Source organism: Barbatula barbatula, assembly GCF_947034865.1.
Source record: "Barbatula barbatula genome assembly, chromosome: 18".
NCBI lineage: Eukaryota > Metazoa > Chordata > Actinopteri > Cypriniformes > Nemacheilidae > Barbatula > Barbatula barbatula.
In genome coordinates, this window is record NC_136781.1 from 10536879 (window position 1) to 10560505 (window position 23627).

Consider the following 23627-nt stretch of genomic DNA (forward strand, 5'->3'; position numbering starts at 1 on the left):
GAATAAGTCTCTAATGAGAACTTTTGTCATATAACGGATGGTGCACTGCTTTTCATATACTAATGATGTTTCTACAATACTTGAAAACGACAGAAAAGGAGACCCACCGACGTATTTGGAATTGCCATAATTTTCCAATATTTTTTGGCGATTATATTTGTCTATTATTAATAACCGCGACGAATAAACATAGAATTCATGTTGTGTGCTTGTTTAATAATGCAAAAAGCGAATGCTGTGTATATGAACACATTTTAAACGAATACTTTATATAAACGAACATCTGTAAAACATGTTTCATTTGTGTGCTACAACCAGTAGCACGAAATGGCCAAGTGCTGAAACCATGAATTTAATGAATAATTTATGGAATACTCACTTCCATGGTAAAACCTCTGCTTGAGTAACGTCGACACCCCATGCTTGTTAAGAGCCGTTTGGAAAGTAAATAACAGAGACGTGTCGGCGTAGGCCTACATGTTCAACAAATCGGTCACACATGGTAAAACGTCTCTAAATGGCCGAGTCGTTAGTGTGCAGCGTGAAAACCCCATCGTGAATATTCAATACTTTAATCGTTCAGTCTCGGTGGCGTTGAAAGTGTTAAATTATGGTTTTCGATGGACGATGTGCTAATAATGACCATTTGAAGGTGTAAATTCTCCCCAGGAGACAGAAAACCTGTTCCAGGCTGCAATAATTTAACTCGAGTCGGGTGATTTGTAGAGGACGTAATAAAACGACTTGTAATGTCCATAGTTATTTATGTAAACTTAGGTAATCAAAACTCCAAACCAGACGTATGGCATTGTTAAAAGCAAACAGTAAAAATACACGAAAATGCGTTTTTCGAAGAGTTGTGTGTAAATTATGCAGTTTTATCAGCGTGTTCTTCAGACAGATACATATTTGGTCCACAGGGGGGCGATGATGTATTAGTATTTTGATTGTAGGTTGTTTGTAGAGTATTTCACTCGATAAAATAACTTGTACAACCTTTTCTAAAGTAACATTATCATTATATTATTTGCAATAAAGTTGGTATAAACGGTTAGTCCTATTGTTTAATCAGATTTAATTTTATTATTTTTCTAATACTAAAATGAAAGTTAAGAGAGTATAAAGTGAAAGTAAATGTATCATTATGTAGAACCAGAAACATTCTAAAGAAAATAATTGAAATCGCTCATTCGAAATAAATAGCGTTGTTTAGTTAAAATGTGCATGTTTAGAGATACTTTTATCAACGCTTAAATCTCCCCAGTGATCATTTAGTTGGTTTCATGTATTATATCAGCGACTGGAACAATTGCATGAGTTAAATATAGCGAGAACAATTTATCGAAAAGCAAACCACCTGAACCAACCATAACTGGGCCATGTTAAGTCTACAGCTTAAATGTCCTACCTCTGTAAAAAAACTAGACAACATTTAATTAAATATCGCTGTTGTAGTCATTTAAAAATAAATCATGATACATTATTTTACCTATTGGCCACATAGGCCAATTTAATCTAAAAATACGGCGTTTATGTTTAGTGTCATATACAAATAAATGCGGAAATTTCTTATTTATATTGCATTTATTTCTCTTTGGTTTATGTTGTGTTTATGAGTTTACATTGGGCCATTTATAATATTCTTTTACATGGCAAATTGTATTTCAAAATGAAACATTGTAACTCACTAGAACAACAGACAAAACTTTCCCTAAAGTAAGGTAACAGTGGTATTTTCCAGTAGATAACCGTGGTGTTAAAACAATATTTGCAAAGTGATTACTTTTGTCAAAGTGCAAAGTGGCTGCAAGTGATGTGGGCTATTTTATTCCACTAAAACTACATTCCGAAACGCAGTGGCGCACACGCAGCGCGCTTCGTGAATGGCAGCGCGCGAGACGCTCTCTGATTGGTCCAAACTGAGCTCATTGTTATGCTGTCAATCCAAATCACATGGCCGAGCCTCTATTAACAGCTGAGCTTAGCGCACAACTTTGCAGAGTTCCGTGGCAGAGCAGAGCAATACACTCGGGACTGTCGTGGAGAAGTTAAAAAGACTCTGAGTGATTTTCACTGTTCCAGACTTATAGCTTTCTGAACTTTTTGACTGACAACTGGCTACTTTATTTTCAAGCTTCTCGACACTACACATTTTGTATTTAAGGTGCTTGTCACCGCTTTTAAGTCGCTTGAATGTATAACATGATGGAAACCGAGATTAAAAGTCCCCTTCCGCAGTCCAACACGGGCTCGGCGGCGGGCGGCAAAAACAGCAGTGCCAACGACCAGGACCGGGTGAAGAGGCCTATGAATGCTTTCATGGTGTGGTCTCGCGGTCAGCGGAGGAAGATGGCACAGGAGAATCCTAAAATGCACAACTCTGAGATCAGTAAGCGACTCGGTGCTGACTGGAAACTTTTGACTGATGCCGAGAAGAGACCCTTCATTGACGAGGCCAAGCGGTTACGAGCCATGCACATGAAGGAGCACCCGGATTACAAATACCGTCCCCGCAGGAAGACCAAGACCCTGTTGAAGAAAGACAAATATTCCCTGCCCGGTGGACTCTTGGCGCCAGGCGCCAACTCTGTCAACAACGCTGTGTCGGTGGGCCAACGGATGGACTACGCGCACATGAACGGATGGACGAACAGCGCGTACTCCCTCATGCAGGACCAGCTGGCCTACCCTCAGCATCCCGGCATGAACAGCCCCCAAATTCAGCAGATGCACAGGTACGACATGGCGGGACTTCAGTACCCGATGATGTCCTCAGCCCAGACCTACATGAACGCAGCTTCCACATACAGCATGTCACAGGCATACACACAGCAAACCTCCAGCGCGATGGGCTTGGGCTCCATGGCTTCGGTGTGCAAGACGGAACCCAGCTCTCCTCCCCCGGCAATAACCTCTCACTCTCAGCGTGCTTGTTTGGGAGACCTGAGGGATATGATCAGCATGTACCTGCCTCCCGGAGGAGACAGCGCCGACCACTCTTCCCTACAGACCGGTCGGTTACACAGCGTTCATCCGCACTATCAGAGCGCAGGGACTGGCGTGAACGGAACACTACCCCTGACCCACATTTGAAAGACTTTTAAAAAAGACTATAGAAGTACTTCGGATACTTGAACATTTTGATTTGCAAAAAAGAATCGAAGTTCAATTTTGTTTTTAAAAAGAACTATTTTTAATCTCAACGAGCTGTCCGTTTTAAAGCATTTTATGACGACATATCGGGGACTTCATTTTAAGCGTTGCGCCCACTGAATGAATTGTATTGCAGATGAGCTTTTTTTTTTATCATAAGCTGTAACGCAATCAACTTCTGTAGAAGAATATGGACTTCTGACTTATTTGCCGTCGAAGTTTGTCTCTATAAAAAAGGCACGTGGCTTCGTGAAGAGGCTTTATTTCAAAAACAAAAATGAAAGTAAAGTGGAGGGGAGAGAGTATGTTCACTCATAAATGTTTACACTTATTTTTAGAATGTCAGTTTACTTGGCTGTGTCCAAATATGTGTAGTCTTTTTGTTCTTCGTTTGTGAACTAGGTTTTATTCAAATGAAAGACTGTGCTGGTCGCAAGCGCAAAGTTTGTTTTATTTATAGTAAGTTGTTTTAAAGCTTGTGAACCACTGTACGTTTTGTTGAAATGTTCTACTTTTGTTTTGTGAATCTTTCTGTGATGTTATTGCAGTATCAGGTTAACACATTATGAGGGACGGAAAGTTTTATTTTAAACTTACGTTTCTACTTCAGACCATCCTATTCCTAAACGAATAAATTTGTTTTACAAAAAGTTTCCTGACTAGATATGGTTTATTTTCAGAAACGACGCGCAGCGGGAAATCGGTCACTGATTTAAATAAAATGTGATATAGCTTACATTCATTCTCAAAAGATTGATTTCAATGGATACATTTAAATAGCAAATTAAAAGTTAGAGCCGCTTAAAGTTGGTGCTGAGAGATTTGTTGCCTAAATCAAACTGTAAATTAAATATTGGGAAAAATGTGAATGTGAGTTGGACAGATAATGTGGTAGGCTAAAAGTATAAATCCGTGTAAATGTATCCCCAGTACTGGCTTTAACGTCCTAAAAATTACAAGTGACCAGAGTCTCATATTAAGATTTAGATATAGGCCTATTTGCGAGAAAACACCAACAAGAAAGAAAAAGTCGAAAAAGACACAAACACAATTGCAGGAAAATAATGAATTACCTCGCTTGCATGTTTACATTTTTCAGAGTGTGTAACTTCCCCAGCATTTTCACTTGCTGAGTCGACTCGGTACACGCAGTTCCGTAAAATTACTTGAATAATTATAGTTGGGTATTAATATAAAAAAAATCACAAAATTGCTCAAAACCAGACAAAGGATTTAATGGTAGATAAATTGTGATAATTGTCTTTATAGTATAATAACAGTTTAATACGAGGATTATTCCTGTTTCATCTCATGACATCTAATGGGGTCAGACGAAGGTTAAATATTTGCTGCATTACATAAAGCACTTGAATATCAGAATGTATTTTCCTCTGGTCTGTTTGTAATTGGACATTCATGTTTTACTATATTCTTTTATTGGTCCCAGCCAAGAGAAATGTCCCATAATGAAGTCCGCTGGGGCTGCCTCTTGTAATTTAATTTGTTAACTCATTATAAGAAGAAAGTATAGGCATATGTTTAGCATTATTTATAATATATTTGTTGGCCTATTACCTTGTCAAGTAGCAATTAGCGGATAACAGTGGATGTTCAGAAATATGGTTTTACATGCAAGAACTGAAAACTGTTTATTGATTTCAGAAATTCACTTGTTTTTCAGTTTCAGTTCATATACTTTTACCAATTGTCTTGGTTGTCTTATCTCTCAACCGTGCCACTCACCTTCCTGTTTTTCTGATTGTTTTGGTCATATTTGAATTGTACCTTACATTTGTCTTTGTTTTTAATATACTGTCAATTTAACAGTAAAGCAGCAAACATTTTTTTTTGCTTTGTAATCATTATTTCTTGTAACTATCTACATTTATTTAATAAAATCCTTAAACTAGAGATGTTTGTAAGATTTGCTTTTAAATTACCTTGTCAGAATTGTTCTCAATAATTTCATCAGGATTATACAAAAATGTTGTTTTTGCATTGACACTTGAATGATGTTGTCACTCTTTACAAGTATATACACAGAAATTTTACTTTTGGGTTAGCTCTGTGCACTTTATAGATGTTAGCAGATAAGATGGCCCTCCCTGATTTTTTCGTAAGGGTCACTGTAGTTGCAATGGTGGGTTGTGTGCTTGTAATCCAATTGTGTTTGATTTAATTTATAATGGTTTGATAAAACTTCAACGGAAGTTATATTTTAAATAAACAGCACTTATATCAGTGAAGTTTTACTGATGGCAGAATGCATTAGGTCCCTGCCAGCACAGGGTGGGCCCCCACTATCTCTCATTTTTCTCTATTTTCTCTCTCCCTCGCTCAGTCATGTGCCCACTCAGCAAGTGCAGGCATATCCCCACTTCCATCTGCTTATGACCTCACTGGAGCTGTTTGTTTAACCCTTTTTCCAAACCAATATAATTACACCCTGCTGCAACCATGCTGAATTCAGAGTGCTTTCATATAGTATTAGTGTCAGAAAGCGAAAGCTTTCCCCATGTCTTTCTTATTCTTATCTCTCAACCGTGCCACTCACCTTCCTGTTTTTCTGATTGTTTCGGTCATATTTGAATATTTCTGCCATTCAAGAACATAAAAATGGCAGCAGGCCTGTATCAATTTTTAATTCACTTAGCCTGCTGAGCAACTCTTATTGAAAACTCCTCATTACAAATCTGTAGGTGTTTTTTTTTGTATTGGAACTTCGCAAACATACACAGATTTCAGTACGTCAGTTGAGAAATTGGGTGTGTTTGGAAAGTAAACAGGCTCTGTGCTATTTTGATGGTGCCGGACTGGACTCGCTGTGATGTTGTGTACCGCAAACAGAAGTTCAGATTATTGATCAGCAGGCTAGCTCAAGGCAGTGCTGCTGGGTCTGTCCACTGGACTGAGACTTATGTGGGCTGAGGGGACGGAGTGGAGGTGTGGGGGTGAGATAATCTCCCTGAACTGGGGCAGATGTCGTTGATGAGCCCCTATTAGATCAGCTCCCGCCGTGGGAAAATGGCATCCAATCCTTACGGGGTCAAGACTTTGAGCTTACCCTCACGGTCTCATCCCACCTCAGAGCGACGTCCATTCTCCAGCACTTTATCTGAGAGACACACTCACCTCTCTGGCCTAAGGCCATTTCTGCTATCTGTTGTGTGTTTACTGTTTGCCTCGTGTGTAAACATAACCTCTTCCTCTTCTTGCAGTGCGTGCCACAATTTTGGTTCCTCTCTGTATTTTATGTTCATGTAATATTTTATGTTCATATGTCTCTAACTTGTTCACTCACTTGTTCATGTTTTCAATCTTATGTTTGTCGTTTAATCATAAACAAACAAACGTGGCCTGACAAAGGTCATCACAAATTGAGTGTAGGTGGATTCGTCAGCTCTTCTCCAATAATTCTGATGTTTGTTGGTAATTATAGCCATGGTTGGATCTCCATGGCATTACACAACTACAAAGAATGTAGAGTGGGAGGTTTAAAGGGCGGCTGCCGCTGCAGATCAGGCTTGGCCCTGCAGTCCAGGTGCAAATGACGCGCATTGATGTCAATGTAGAGAAAATCATTCAAATTAAGAGAACCGTAACACGAGGTCACACTCAGCTTTTATTAAAAGACCATAGATAATGAGAGGCACACAGAGGGACAATGTTCTGAGCAGTATGGACTGGAATCCTTTTGGTGTTTGATATTGTATACTGAAGTGATTTTATTGTAGGCCTATCATTAAGACTTTCTTAATGATACTAATGTTTTCATATAATTGTCGAGTTACGGCACGATAGTGTCAGCTATGAGTGTCTTGTATGTATCAAGAATATCTTTCAAACATAGTTCCTGGAAGATAAAACATTACAGAATCTTTCTCCAAGATTACCCCCTCTTAAATGTTAAATCCTGTTTATTTATAGTATTTGGAAGGGTTGCACGGTGTACCAGTGCTACGGTAGCATCGCAATGCTAAAGCTTCAAAGTACCTGCGATACGGCTCTATTTTTTGGGACATTTTTAATTTTATAACGGTAGCATCGTAGAGGAATCTTGCACGCGCATTAACGTTAATTTGAACACTTACATCTCCCTTTTTGATGTGTTTCTCTCCTAAATGGATCCGTGTTTTGAGCGACTCTGACGAGATAATGATTTAGTGAGTCATTCATCAAGTCACTTGCTTCGTTCTCGAATAAATCATCCATGACTCAGTAAAAAATTGCTGCCACATACTGGTCATTTTAGTTTCACATTTAAAGCAATCCTAACATTTACCTTTATAAACATTGCTGTATAAATCGAACATTTGCATTAGTTTCCACGTAAAAACATGTACTAGTGTACTTTAGTATTTACTATAGTAAACTTTTGTAAAATTCCTAGACACTAGTGTTTTTTAGTCTTACCATAGTAAACAGTATTTGCTACAACTTATCCCATTTCTGTAGTTAATAATACAAAACATTATAGTGTACAGCATAATGCAGTAAATACAAAATGTCGGAAATTGTATTTATTTTGTAGATTTCAATTATGAACATGACACAGCACCGTGATACTACTTGAAACCGTGACACTACGGCTGGTATAATATCGTAAGATATGTTTATTGTACCGTCACAACCCTATTTGGAAGATGTCCATAGTCTATTGAATGTGTTTCTGGATTCTCCCTTTTCAGTCGCACTAAGAATGATTCGAAAAATGGTGGCCTGGGGGGTTAATAATAAAGTGAAAACCCCTTGCACATCTGTGAAGCCTTAAGTCCCTGTTTGCAGAAATTCCCTAAACATGGAACTACCCTGCCCTTAACGTCTGCTTTTGGGTGGAGCAGGTGCGATAGGTTTCTCTGACGCAGGATGGAAACAGGTTTTAGGGTGCATGTCTCTTGCCCAGCCTTGCGAAAATGGAACTGGGTGGAGTGTGACCAACACTAGGCTAGAGCTACAAATTAAACTTTAGAGCATTCGAACTGAGTTCGTATATTACGTAACTAGAACATCATAAGCTGGACATGCACACGGACAGTAGACATAGTTGGGAAGATAGAGACAATACATGTGGTACGGGGGTTTTGGGGGAGGGGTGTGAAACAGGCGCGAATGGGTCTCTCATCTAGGCCACAAATATTGATTAGTGTAGGTTGGGTCATCGAGAAAGAAACAGAGATTGACAGATGAACAACGGTGTTCTGGGTTCTTCCGTCTGTTTGATGGCTCCTTGTCATATGTGTAGTGTCAGGTGTTTCGAGGATGCTTCGAAATATTTGTTTGATTCACCAGACGTTTAAAGGCCAAGGTTTATCTTTTGTATTATTAGTGAATGTCCGCACTCAGGTGAAGATCTTGTGGAAGTTCTCCATGCTTGCATCAATGCCCATGGGAATAAGACCTCATGCAGAGGTGCCTCACTTGTTTATTGATTAGTTGCCATTGTCAGTCAGCCAGTTCTCTGGGAGATGTGCATTTGTGTGCCAAAGCTCACATTAGAGCATGTCTTCATTGTCTGGAGGGAGTACAAAAGTAATGTGTTCTCACTTTCATACTCCTTTTTCAGTGACTGCGTCCAACTCCACTTCCTTTGGCTCCCCATGTTAATGTGTTCTGAGATACATGGCATGCTCAGTCAATAAAATATGATACAGGGTCTTAATGTTTTATGGTTAAAAGTAAGATTGACACAATATCGGATTATGACTATTAGACCTATGACCAACAGAATTCTTAATAACAGTCCCTGATAGCGAAGTTTATTGATTTAATGTTGATCAAGGTAAATAAATAACTAATTTAGCATTGATTGAAGATTAAATCAATGCTATATGGGATATCATCGTGACCTATTGAAATAAAATAAAAGAATAAATAAATAAATAGTCATAAAAGATAAAATAAGAGAACGAGTTTGTAACCATTGTGGCTCTTTTTTCTGCCACCTACGTAGTTATAGTGTTAAACAGACTGACATGGAATTTTTTACAATATTGTCACTTGTAGTATTAACACGATATAAATAGTCATGTTTATTAAAATCACGGTTATTGCCAATGCCAAAATATTGTGACAACAGTATTGTTAGAAATGATGAAATATTGTATTATTTGTATCTAAATGGTTTCATAATGAGCACCAAACAAAAGGTACCCAGTGTAGATTAGAAGCTCAATTACAAAAGACTTCTCAGTTAAGATCATAAAATAGGACGAGAGTCAGCAAATTAAAAGGCAACAAGTTTGCTTTAAATGCATTCTGGCATGTGACTTTATCCAAAGAGATTTACAATGCGTTTGGGGTATATATTTTAACAGTCCAAGCATTCTCTGGGGAACAAACCCATGACTTGCTTGCAGCATGCACTACCAATTGATACAGGAACAATTCTATTTGTTTTGTGTCATTCTTTTGAAGTAGCTCGCTGTTCTCCAGTATGTTTACTCTTTAGTGTTTAACCCACAATTGCATAATATGATATATTTTTAAATGCTTCAAAGACCCTCGCATATATCAACAGCCTTATTATTTAGTCCACTTCAGGCTGTCACTCACGGCAGCTCTCCAGGGGCTATTAACATGTGATTGAGCTTGTAAAAAGCTTGCGGAGAGATCTTCAACAGGCCGCTACTGGTAACTCGCATTGGTGAAGAGGAGGAACATCAGCTAGTATTAAACAGTAGCTGGAGATGTCAGGAGATAAACCAGCCATGGCCTATAAATGCAGGACCCGGCACAGAGCTGCATGTTTTCCTCTTTTTGCATTTGACTTTCATCTCATTGAGCACTGCGTATACTCACGTTGACTGCGCCTACAGGCTACGCTTGTCAAAATAGTTTTGCTGTGGTTTTAAAGCTCATTAAAACGCCCTGTTTCGTGGGAAACCAGTCTTGGCTTTTAACTGAAGGTTAAGGAGATATTCTTTTAAGGGGTGCTTGAAAATGCACCGTATGGGTCAAATGAGACGTAAACCTTTATTTTCTTGTGAAATGCGCACATTGTCCTAAAAACTTCATTCGCATCCCTCTCTCCGAACCCCCAGCAAATATCACACCTCGGATGCATAAACATGCCTGAGCTCCACACATCAACCCACGCAGGGGGCCTGGCCGGCTATAGAGCCTCTCCGTGACACCAATCAGGAATGATGGCAGCCTCTTTTGTCATGCTAACAGGAATTGCTTCTTCTCTTATTCAAATGCTCTCCTACTCTTTCTCCAAACTCCCTCCCTTCATCCCTCTCTCCTTTTCTCCCTCCTTGCGTGCCATGTAAATCCATACTTGGAGAGTTTGAAAAAGAGGGAGAGTGAAGGAAGGGAAAGAGAACCAAGGAGTGAGAACTCTGTGTCCTCAGAAGCGTTGATCGGTGGGCCCCTCTCTTGGGGGTCAGCGTGGCTCTCGCAGTGCCGAGCTGTTTCCATGCCCAGCCGAGTCCATTTCATATTCAAATGCTCCAATCAGGCCTGTGACCCGCGGGGGGCTTTTTTACAGCCCTGGCCCTGGGTCAGCGGGTTAAGATGGTGATTTAATAGCCAAGACGATGGGAGAAAAAAGGGGAAAGCGATTTAGTGACCGAACGAGTCATAAAAAAGCATTTTTCTTAAATTGTCACGTAATTGGGAAGTTTCCGTCATTTGATGATTTCGCCTTCTCTTATTCCTTTTCCCCCTATTACTTTCATGTGTTTCCCTGACATAGCACCTGTTGGAAAATTTTCATTGAGATTTCCATGAACACTCCATGTGACAATGTTAAAATCAAAAAGGTTTGCGGTCCTTCTATGGTGTGGTTTGTTATGGGGTAATCTCACCTGAGTATCTTGTTATTCGTGTCTAAACAGGTGTGTTCTTTGCAAATTACATAGAGCTGGTATGTACGTGTAGGCTGGCTGTCATGTACTAATTATTGCAGAGACTGTCTTTGCATGTGAACACTGAATGAAGTTTGATGTTTCGTTGTTTATTACCCACCTGACTTGTGTGATAGTTTGACCTAAGGCGTGCATTGTGACAGCTTGAGAACATACTAAAATGTTTGTTTTAGAACTTTAGAGGTTCATTGGCAAGTTATTACATTTTTCAGGTTTTCTAAAAGTTTTCTCTTTGTGTTGACACATTAGAGAGTAAAATGTACACATATCAGCAAAAACAAAGTGTAATTGGGATATATACAGCCATGGAAAAAAAACTAAGAGACCAACTAAATATTATTTTCCATTTTTTGGAATTTGCTTATAGGTATGTATTTAGGTAAAATGATCATTTTTGTTTTTTTCTGTGAAGTACTAACCATATTTCCCCTAAATTATAAATAAAACTAGATTTTTAGCATTTATTTGCAGAAAATGAAAACTGGAGAAAAATGCTCCTAATATTTCAGACCTCAAATGTTAAAAGGAAACATTTAGGAAACGTTTTTAGTGATCGGATTAATCTACTCTCCTCAATGACATTATTGTGGTGAGCACGGAAAAAAACCTGTTTCTTCTTAGCACAGGCCTGCTACAGCGCCTCTGATGGACAACTTTAAAGGCAATTTTTTCATCATTTAACTTTTTTTGCACTCACAGATTCCATATTTTCAAATAGTTGTGTCTCTGCCAAATATTGTCCTATCCTAACAAACCATACATCAAAAAGCTTACATATTAAATGTAAATCTCAATTTATTTTTTTGTGGTCAAGGGTCAAATAAAAAATATATGTATATACTGTATATTCAACATTTTAAATAATTCAATATTTTAAAGTAAATTTAAAAGTTCTGAAAAAATGGATATTCCTTCCTAAAAGTTGTTTAAAAAGCCTTGTGGAGTTCGATACACCCAAACGGTTGACATATTTATGTATATCCTTAATTACACAAAATGCCCCTTGCATTTCAATAACCTTTTCTAGACAGTTTTAAATACCCTCCATATGCAGAGACCTGACAGTGATGGGTGTTTAGACGTCTCCTGTTTGGGAGTCGTTAGTATTTAGTCTAAATCCGTTTGAGATGTAAAAGAGGCCTCTGTGTTTGTGAGAGCTGTGCTGCCTGCTGAAGTTCAGTAGCAGCCACCTCATTGACTGACAGGTGGGTCAAAGTTGGGGATTTAAGGTGGCTTGAGGATTTGTGTGGGGCCCAACAGCCAGGAATCTTTTTAATATTGATGCAGTGAAGTTTCAATGTGTGATGATGTCTGAGGAGGGAATTAAAGAGAGATGGAGATTTGAGTGTATGATTCTCAGAGGTTTAGTACAGCCTTCAGTGAGCACAGCTGTGTCATTGCCAAGATGGGTTGTTCTCCTGCTGGTGGAGAGAATGAAGTCCTGCAGACCTTCCTGCCTTGCTCTCGTTTTCTGCATTGGTGGAAGCAATTTGTCTCAGATATTGAGTTTTGCATAGAGGAATATTTGACCTCTGGATTTGATAATAGAATAATTTCTTAAACTAAAACAGGTTAAGGAAATATATTAAAGCACTTTCTTATGAAATTTTTTCATTTTAAGGAAGGCTTTAGGCTAGTCCCAGACTAAAATGAATTTTAAGCTGTTTTAACTGAAAATAGCTAGCCCTGAACAGCTTGCCCTGACATACAGTATTTTAAGAGATGTCAGTGCCATTGTTTTTTCTCAAGATGCACATCATTAATGTTTTTTTCTAAAGCATTTTAATAAAAGTCACTTAAATAGCCTAAATTAACTAAGGCATAGTCTTGCTTTAGGCTAAGCCTTGTTTATGAAATAAGGCCTTAATGTTTAAAGCTCCTGTTTCATGTGAAATGTATTATTTTGTCTAGATTAGATTATTAAGAATTCATTCAGATGTAAAAGGAGGAATTGGAAACAGGCAAGTTATTCCTAGGGCTTTTTCTATAATTTTTGATCTGTTCTGCTTTAAGCTCAGATCCAGATAGAAAACAAAATTCTTCTTTCTGTCATCTTATCGTCACAAAATGACTTGACCGATTTTAAATTGGATATAAGTAGTGACCCAAATATGGCTGACACAATATACGAATTTTACTACACGATTGTTGTGATCAAAGGAATTCATGTTAACAATATTACCACAATGACTATTGATTTTTTTAAAGAATTACAATATGTTATCAGTCAAATTCATTGTAAAAAAATTTAATTTGTGTGTTCTCTTTTATTTTTTTAGTGGAGGAAGACAGAGATAGAGAGAGAGTTTGCAACCATTATGGCTGTTAAGATAAAACTTTAAACATGTTGAATTTTTTATGTATGTTTTGAAATAACATAATATCAATACTCATCGTATTAACATAGTAACACCCCTATATGTATCTGTTTTGATGTAATATTTTCTTTAACCTGCCATAGTATGTGTCATAGTTTTTAGGATGAGGACATGTCACACAACCTGTCCATGTTGGTAACTGCCTTAATTTTCTGGCTTCTCACCAAAGGAATGATGGATATGTGCAAAAATACGGGAAGTGTTTTCTCCACCCTTAATAAGCCAACTTATTTAGCTATACTTTCTATTTGCCATTATAGCTTAGTTGCAATATCATGTACATAAGATGTCCCTGCTGTCCAGGACCCTACAGTCCTGTGATACTGTATTAGTTTCCGACTCACCAGTTGAAAAAATGGTATTGACAACACGTATCACTGCTCGTATAAATTTGTTCCTTATGATTATCTGAAAAGACTTTTCAATCATCCTTTAGTGTACTACAAGCAGCACATTAAGGATTTAATGCAGTTTGACAGAGATCAAGGGATTTGTGCTTTACACCCTCAGAGGTTTGCAGAGTGTCATAAGCCTTTGTGCAAGTCCTGCCAATGGAAAGAATGTCATTTACGCTGAAGAAGAATTGAACACTCGGGAGATGACAGCTTGATTTTTACTAGCTTTAAAATGAAAACAACACACATACATTTGTCATAATCTTCCATTTGAAAGACTATTGAAAATGGGAATGTATCTGAAAGCAAGACTCAAGTGAGATCCACTTAAAGGAACAGTTCACATTTCACAAATGTCTTTGTTGTGATGAACACAGATAAATATATTTGGAAGAATGCTTGTAACCAAGCAGTTATTGGCCACCATTGACTACCAAAATAGGAAAAATTGGTTTATACATTTCTTTGTTCTGTTGAACACAAAAGAAGATATTTTGAGGAATGTAGGAAGCAAATAGTTCTGGGACACTTTTCGACTACCATTTTTTTCTGCAAAATAGTTTGGTTACAGGTCTTCTTCCAAATATATTTCTCTCTGTGCTGATCACATCAAATAAATTTATACAGATTTGAAACAACTCGAAGGTGAGTAAAGGATGACAGAGTTAACATTTTTGTGTTAACTGTTCCTTTAACCAAGAAGATTCAATGAAATCTATTATCATACACTTTGCTTCTCTACTATCAAAATGTTACCCACATGATGTAACTACTGCTTGTGATGTAGTATTATGATCTTGTCATCGTTTGGAATATTTATAGCACTGCATAATCTTAGCAAAATATAAAATAATGGTTTAAGGGCAAGCTACAAACACTTCTCTTCAAAATGTTCCCATACCACTAGCTCTGTGTAATCCTATGATCTGTCAACTATTTTAGCTCTGTTACATGCTAGACCTCCCACGCAATAATACAGTTTTCTCGTTGTGTGGCTTTCTCTAGAAAGCCCGTAAAGTCTGAGAAAATCGATCCAAACAAGCCTTATTTCTGTCATTAGGTGAGAGAGAGCCGTTCTGTGATTGGCTGCCCATCCGCTCCATATTCAGCAGTGCTGGATGAGGCAGAAGGCCTGCTGGGAAAATGATGTTGTAATCAGGAGCTGACTGCGCTGCCTGATCAGGTATGAAGTCTGCATCCTCCTTCCTCAAAATGCTTTCCTCATCTTTCTCTTTTCTCACTTGTGTGGTTTGCAGACCCAGAAGGGAGTCGGTTCTCAGCGGGCAGGATGCAGAGAGATATAAGGTTGTGTGTGAATCGAGGGGTGAGATGTGAGAAGTAGAAAGTTGGGAGGGTTTTTTGTTCCCACATTTGATTATTCAGGTTGGTTGAACTAAATACGGAACCCATAAAATTGAAATCCCCTTTGGGGGCTATTTACATATAACCCCCTCTCCAGCGCACATACACAGTCTACCCAGCTTCTTTTTTCCTCCGAATGTGAAAAAGAGAGCAGAGAGACTGGGCCTGTCTAGTCTTTAAGATGTCACTGTGGTGTGAAATATAGGCGAACAAGCAGGGCTTTGAAACTCAAACTGAACCCACCCTCCAACTCTCTACATCCACCCCCACACATTTACCTTCTGTTTCACAATCGTACAGATACTAACACATTAAAACCCATCCATCCCAACTTTGTGTGCCCAGATCTATCAGTGGATTTGTGTGTGTGTGTGTGTGTGTGTGTGTGATGAGCATGTGTATATGTGTGTTCAGAAGTCTGGTGGTGTCCAGACACCAGACGCAGATGTTCGGGATGGACTGTGAGATTGCACCTGTAGTCAGTCCATCATGTGCCAAGGACAAAATCTGAATAAAACTAAAAACAAAAACAAACGGACCATATAGACTCAATGTTTTAAATATTGAATATAATGTCTAAGTTAACTAGGGAAAGTTTATTTTGTAGCAATGAGATGTAGTTTGTGGTGCCGAACTTTCTGCCGGTATCTGTAACCCGATATTAATTAAACAACAAAGAAACACGTCTCTTTAGATTGATTTGTCAAGCGGGCATGAAATAATTTAAATTGTTTTAAATGAACATTTGCACCCCCACATTGTTGATTAATTTTCTGTCTAAAGTCTCAGAGGACCATGTCCTAAAATTCCATGTGGGCCCGGTGCCCAGCGACCCACTGGAGAGATAAAGAGAATACACATGTAGCCAAGCTCAGTTACGCTTCAGTAGAGCCATCCCAGGACAGAGCTGGAGAGAGAGCGAGAGAGACAGCGCGGTGGTAACACGTGTTTATTTTGGGTAGTTTTTCTCCCAAATACCATGGTGTGTTCAGATGGCACTTGTTTTGTGTATTAGATCTTTGTGTGTTTCTATCTGTGTGCTGTGTGTGTGTTTAAGTATCAGGAGGCTGGGGAAGGGGTTGGCACAGTGGCATTTAGTCAGATGTGTGTTCTGCCCCCCAGCCCCCCGGTTCCCCCAGCTTGGCCGTGCTCACTCCCCAGTGCTCAGGCAGAATGCAGCGTCAGGAGCCCGAATACTGAGCTCCCATTGTGTATGTTAAGCAAAGCGGAATGGCCGGGTGACAAAAGAGGGAGGAGTGGGGCTCAGTGCACACAAAGCCCCGGGGAGAGAGGGGATGGTGGGGGGAGAGTGGGGGCGTTCTGCCGCTGCGGGCTAAATAGACCCACTCAGCCCCCCAAAAACTCCATCCATAACCCCTGTCCACACCTCTGACCAACAGTCCTCTTTCTCGCACCTACCCCTCGATGAAATGGGTGCCAACGACTGACAGGCAAAGCTGTAAACGTTGAGAATCACATTTTAGAATGTTAGTATTTTAGTACTTTTATTAAGTGTGGGTTCCTTGCAGTTTTAAATGGTAAAATAGAATTCCTTTAATAGTAGGCTGTAGAAGTTAGAAGAAAAATTGGTTCAGATATGAGTGCACACTGACTTCAAAGTGTATTATTAATAAAATGAAACAGGAGATATATAAAAAATGTACAAATATGTTTTACAACATTTAAAATACATTTAAATAAATAAATAACATGTATAATAGAACAAACACTTTTTCAAGGATAAAGAATAGATAGAAAAAAATGCTTTAGACAAAAATTGACTGCACACTGACTTCAAAGTTTATTATAACATTTCATATTTTGAAATTGAAATTAAACATAAAATTAAATCAAATTAAAAATAAAAATAAGTGTAAATAAATAAAACAACCTTTGAGATGGGTGTGCAGTTATATTTTGTCTGTACTATGTTGAAATATAATTACATAAATAAACATAAGAGGACTGGCATTTAAAAACTTACATTCTTGACATTAAATGGTATGTGATAAAATCTTGAGTAAAATTGTTGTGTCTTAACTTGTTGATTGAACAACAAATAAATAATAAACATGTCAGCACTATTCTGAGGTTCTTAGATGAATATACATTGAATGTATTATCTCAGTGTTACTTTTATGTGTATACTTCACATGTCGTATGCTGTTTTGTGCTTGGGGTTTTTGTGTATACTTTGTTCCTCAACCAGAGTCCCAGTATACCAGCTGGTTTGCCCTTTGGTGGCTTTCTTAATTTATGATGTTCCAGTTAACATCCGAATGGCCTGTGGTCACAGAGAGCTCTGATACTGCCCTGTGGGCTCCAAGTTCACAAAGCCAAAGACTGGTCTTTGATGAACCCTCTTCCTCATTCTGCCCTTCCTCTGCCCTCTAAGAAGCGAGGTAAACTCAACACATCAAAGAGAGGTTCCACAGAGAGCCTACTTGATGCTCTTACCCCCCCAAACATACACTCACAGCGCCCGCCTCCTAGTACACGCATACACCGGCCGATGCATACACTTTACATTTGAAAAACTTAAAAAACGAATCACTCTTCCCATCTGTTGGCCATCTAAAGAAAGCTGGCTTGCCTTGACCTCTGTTTGTCCTGTAGGAAGTGGCTCTCTGGGTGTTTTTCCCCGTCTTTTGTGATTTGGAGTGAAAGGGAAGGTTTGAATATGCTACCGTAAGCCCCTCTGGGCTACAGTTCAGTCGCCCAGTAGGAGAAATACACCACCGTTCCTGAACCTGCACGTGTGCCAGGCCAGAGGTGATCTTAAATGTTTCTCCTCAGTATCGTTGCTCTCAGAAGCCTGGTGCTCTCCTGGCAGGCCTGACCCATGAGTCATTATTCCCCCAAGGTAAATCACCTCGCAATCAGTGTGTCTGAAGCCCCCTGCTCTCTAGATGATTCCCCTGCTGATTGGTCTAACTGGACTCCTGTCTGTGGAGAGATTACCCTGCATTGTTTTCTTTATGGCACATAGATTGAGCTGTTGTTAGCATTCGCTTGCAGGGCGGAGGCGGCGCGCGTGAGGCCGGGATGTGAGGATGGGCTCTGAGGTTGCTCTCTGGGCTTGATAAGAGTAACAGGAAAAGCACAGGCAAGCTTTCATTCTAATGATTTTGAATGAGCTCTTGAAATGGCAAACTATGATTTTTTGAACTGGAAATTGTTGTCAAGTTGCTCAGGGTATACCCGGACTCATCAACGCTGAAACTCGAAAATGAAATGATCAAGTAATAGCATGAACTGCGTCAGTGAGGTGATCTGACATAGACACGAGAAGAGAAGACTTTAAAAAGAGCTTTTATTAAATTGTGTTTCAGTAGTGGCCAAGCTCCTTTAAGGCCATTTTTTATTGCTATGTAAAACACTGCATTCATCACAGTTTAAAATTCATTTTGAAGCATAATGTATGTTGGGCTTGTCTTCTGTAACAGAATGAATTTCACACAAGTGCTCTGTTCTAAAAAGCTTGATAAAAGTATTTGGAAATGTATTTCTAAGTTGTGGAATTTTTCACATTGTTATTTTTGCAAGTCTTTTGAACTGTACACTTTGTTTAAACTAATGAATATTTACAATATTTTCTGGTCAAAACCTTGAATTGATATTTTGATCTACCTTGTACATCTTTTCCGTACTTTGGTTAATTATCTTTTCTTTTTTAACTGTTGCACTGTTTAAAGTGTGTCATTTTTAGTAGGATCTATTGACAAAAATGCGATATAATATATATAACCACGAGTTATATAAAGACTTTACATAATGAAGGTTTGTTTTTTTAATGACTTTAGAATGAGCTATTTCTATCTACATACACCATGGGTTCCCTCACCATGTTGTTTCTACAGTAGCCGTAAATGGACAAACTCTAGAGAGAGCGCGTTTTGTAAATATCTGACCTCCTTCACCAAAGAAGTGAAAATGTGACGATTTCTTAGTCCTATCCCTTTGGAAGGGAGTTATGGAGTGAGCCGTTGGTTGCAATTCGCAACATCACCGCTATATGCCGCTAAATTTCATACACTGGACCTTTGAGTGTAGCTGAAAAGCCTATTAACAAATGTATTTTTGGCTGTTTCATTGTGACAACTTACCCCATTTAGTGTGATAATGCACACACCTAGTTCATTAATCAAATGTGGAAATGTAGCTTATTTACGATGTGTGTGTACAAAAATGAATGATTCTATGCTAAAAAACTGAGTTATATTATATTCTACTAAGGAAGTAGCCCGTATATGTACATAGGGACATATATATGGAAAAAGCTTCCTGAAACCGTGTTTCATAATAATACATCTCAATCAACACTTTTTAAAACCAAATCTTATAATTATGCTGAAATGTGATTATCTGCATTTTTCATGTAAGTATATATGCCACAGGGTATAGGGTGCGGCTGAGAATGTGGCAGAGGTTGAGAGAAAGAGGGTCGACAAATTATTAGTATGTGAACAGTGAAAGGATATCCTGTTGAGTCCCGTTACATGTTTTATTGTATGTTTAAAAAATGCGTTTATGTACAAGATGCTACACTATAATTTGCTTTAATAAAATGTATAGTGTAGCGTTTACATGAAATGAATTTGACATTCGTTTCACAGGAGAAGCCCAAGCAACAAAAATCTGATTATATCGATTAAACCTGTTGCATCAGAATCTCTTAGTAGTTTCTTCTGATAATTTATATTTAAGAGACATGCAAAGAAAACATGCAGTGTGTGTAACATTTTTAACAATTTCATCAACAGGTCTTTAGATGACAAGAAACATACTTTCAGTAAAGTGTATACAAACATTTTAGTGAAACAAAGGAAAGTTATTGTCACTTATCATATTATTATCTACGAAAGATCTGTGACATAACAATAAACTGGTAAAATGTATTTGCTCAATGAACCAAAAAATGTTTCACAATGTCCAGATTGCTATGTGATTTTCAGCGTGTTGCATTCATATTACATTGCATAGCATCAAAAATCATCAATTATTTTTTATCCATATAGCCAACTTTGTTTCATGACCCATTTGACAAACTGAGATTTGATGATTAAAGGCGGGTTGGTACGGTTTCTGAATTACACTTGTTTAGACAAAGTCGGGCCGAGTACCAAAACAACCTTGTAGCCAATTAGTCGAGCCAAGCGCTGACGAAAGCGAAAGATGGGGGTAGGGGTATGTCTGTTTTTGTGATTTGAATCACAAACACAAATTCCGAGTATTGAACACCATACTTAGCAACACGTCATATCGCTCACTCACTTCCTCTCTAAAGACTCTTTATGTATTGTGTATTTAAAGGAGTAGTTCACTTTAAGATGCAAATTTCACTCACCCACATGTCATACTAACTGTGTGCTTATTTCTTCCGTCGAAAAAAATGTAGGTTTATGAATAAAGGCGTTCAGGGTTCTTCTCCATATAATGGACTTGAACGGGGGGCTGTTGGTTCACATTTCAGTTTCATCGCAGCTTCAAAAGGATCTACACGACACCAGCCAATGAAGAATTGTGTTGTCTAGCATAAAGATTAGTCACTATATAAGAAAACAAAAAATGATATACTTTTTAAACACAAATATATGGCTTGCACTGCCTCGGAGTAACTGATACGTGTCCACGACCAACAATGGCCGACTTCAAGAAGCACGAGAGTGAGCGTCTATACGGAAACGGAAGACTTTTTCTCTTTTGTTCAAACGCTTTTAATTTGTGCTCGACTTGGATAAACTGAAAATCGCTTTCCTCTGTAACATGTGGAATACAATTCTGCAGCGATTTTTCAAGACAAGTACGGCCCTCCAGACTGTTGATGTTGATTTGTGTGTTGCTGTAGATTTGTAACGATCGTTTAAGGATTTCGTCGCGGAGCTCCGTAATATTTTTGACACCTTTGAGGCAGCGGCAAAACAAATGTCTCCAACACTGTCCACGTTGTGGACGTTGCAACTAAATGGCAAAACAAATACTGCAGAGATTTGGAAATGGACTTAGATTAACTTCTACGATTTAAAGCACTCGTCCAAAATGAAAAAAAAACACCACGGCAACCTTCAAAAAACCCATCTCTTCTGTGAATACTTGACATAGAAATGAGAAAACAAATTATGTACACTTACCCTCTCTCTCAACAGTTAGTGGTCTAGCTTTTGTTGAAACTAGTAACTTTGTATTAGTATCTATGGTATTATTGCTCTTGTATGACATATCGCTTATTGCTCTCTCTGTAAGTCGCTTTGGATAAAAGCGTCTGCTAAATGACTAAATGTAAATGTAAGAAGAATTAGTCTCTGTGTTTCCAAACATAGACATCACTGTCCGATAATTTCTCACACTGCCTGTAACAAAATGCATCGGGCGAGAGCTCATTCTCAAAACAGGCCTTGGTAAAAAAAAACAGGCGGAGATCTGTCATGTGCAGTTGTCACAAACTGGATTTTACTGAGCTTATAAAGGACTACTCAGCCAGAAAAACACGGAGGAACAGCTTCTGAAGGTAGGACATTAAATTGATTTCGTACATAGGAACAAATTGAAATGTTTAAGAAATATGGAAAGTAGGGAGAGGGGCCTATACTGCAAAGCTTAAGTCCAGGGGCCTCTGTTACCTAGAAGTGCCCCTGTCCACGACATCCGTATTACGTTATCACTTTGGAAAGGTTACTCGTGACATATATTTCAAAAGATTTTAACATCCCTGATATGCACACGAACTGACGATTTTGAACAATAATCTTGCACAAAGACATATAACGTGTCATTCAACATCAAAGTACTTTTGAACACTGTAAACACTGGGTCGGAACCGCCGCTTACGTCTTGTGTGGCCTTTCCAATGTGATTACAGAGTATGCAACATGGAGGCACTCCGAGGCAGTGTAAGCCATAAACCAGAGCTGTGTCCGAAATAGCCCCCTATACCCTAATGCAGTGTACTATATCAGGGGACATACATTTTGTAGTGGTGTCCCAAATTATAGTGAACATTGTTGAGTGCACTCATTCAATCCCACAATGCACCGCAATAACGAGTGTACAACCGATGTACGCTCAATGGTTGGACCATACCCATAATGCACCTTGAGGCACGCGCTATTTTCAACCGTCAATAAAATGCAAAAGAAGAAGAGGCACACACTGAGTAAACACATCATCAGAAAACTGCTACTTAAGGGCAATATTCCACTTTCCCTGCTCCTAGTGTGCACTTTAGTGCCTTATTATATGTACATTTATTTCTACATGTATATAACACTAACTCTACTTAAAACATTATCCATTTGCACAAGTGTACATACAATCTGTTAATATGCATATTCTACTATATACTAGCCTGTACAATGTCTTTTATATGTTATTATCCCCCATTTTTTGTACAATAGTCTTTTATTTTATATATGCATATTTAGAATATTTTAGACTGTAAATCTTATTATATTTGCATTGTCATTGTGTTGAATCTACTACAAGCTTCCAACACCAAAGAAAATTTATTTTTTTCTTTCTTAAAAAAACAATATAAAAGGAAGCAAATGCAATAAATTAGAGAAACAAAATAACAGAGGAAATGAGGATATGGTAAAAAAAACTGACCCGCATCCTATTTATACTTTTGGAATTTGGCCCTCAAAGAAAAGTAGTTGAAGACCCCTGCCATAAACAGTATTTATGTTTAAAACTTATATAATTTCTTTTGTTTTCTTATAGTGACTAATTGTTTAGCTAGACAACACCCTTATTCACCGACTGGTGTTGTGTAGAGCCTTTTGAAGCTGCGATGAACTCAAATTTGGACCTTCACTAAAAGCCAACAGCCCCCCGTTTAAGTACATTATATGGATAAAAACCCTGGAAATCTTTCCTTGCAAGCCTCAATTTGTTTTTGACAGATGAAATAAACACGGATGGCTTTTGTATGACATGTGGGTGAGTGTATTATCATTTACATTTAGTCATTTAGCAGATGCTTTTATCCAAAGCGACTTACAGAGAGTTCAGGGAGCAATAAGCGATGTCATACAGGAGCAATAATACAATAGGTGCTCGTGAAATTTACATTTTAAATTGACTTATCCTTTAACTAGAAGATAAAGTATTTCCATCATTAGTATTTGCTATACATTCATCGCATTGAAAGTGAGAGGAAAGGTCTGCGTGTATATTTGGAGTGGGGGCCAGGGGCACAAGTCCGCCTCTGTGAATGTGTGTGTGTTTGGGGGGGGGGACAGAAACCTGAGGCCACTGTGAAGCAGCGGAGACAAAAGAGATCCACGTGAGACTCAGGCACATGCAGGCTTGGTTTACCTGCTCACCTGCTCTACCTCCTAAATGAACTTTTGGCCCTGAGAGCACAACCTGCAGCCTCTTGCCATTGCAGACCACACCCAGTCTCTCGTGCTTCCTCTCTCCCCCTGTTTGTCTTTTCTCCCATCTCTCATTTGACCCCTCTATTCTCCTTC

General features: G+C 38.5%; 1 protein-coding gene and 1 long non-coding RNA gene across 2 annotated transcripts in view; both read left to right on the top strand.

Moving 5' to 3' along the window:
* Window positions 1–23627, top strand: part of LOC306907942 — a 32697-nt gene that overhangs the window by 5748 nt on the left and 3322 nt on the right. Inside the window, exon 2 of the long non-coding RNA XR_013787953.1 lies at window positions 14855–14977. This is a non-coding gene — a long non-coding RNA (uncharacterized lncRNA). The remainder of the gene's footprint in view (window positions 1–14854; window positions 14978–23627) is intronic.
* sox3 (SRY-box transcription factor 3) lies at window positions 2003–5057 on the top strand. Its single transcript, XM_079480529.1, has one exon. It carries the CDS (start codon window positions 2194–2196, stop codon window positions 3091–3093), a length of 900 nt encoding a protein of 299 aa, XP_079336655.1. The 5' UTR covers window positions 2003–2193; the 3' UTR covers window positions 3094–5057.

What these genes read in the sequence shown, in the direction of transcription:
- sox3 (XM_079480529.1), top strand. Translation starts at nt 2,194, where the DNA reads ATGTATAACATGATGGAAACCGAGATTAAAAGTCCCCTTCCGCAGTCC.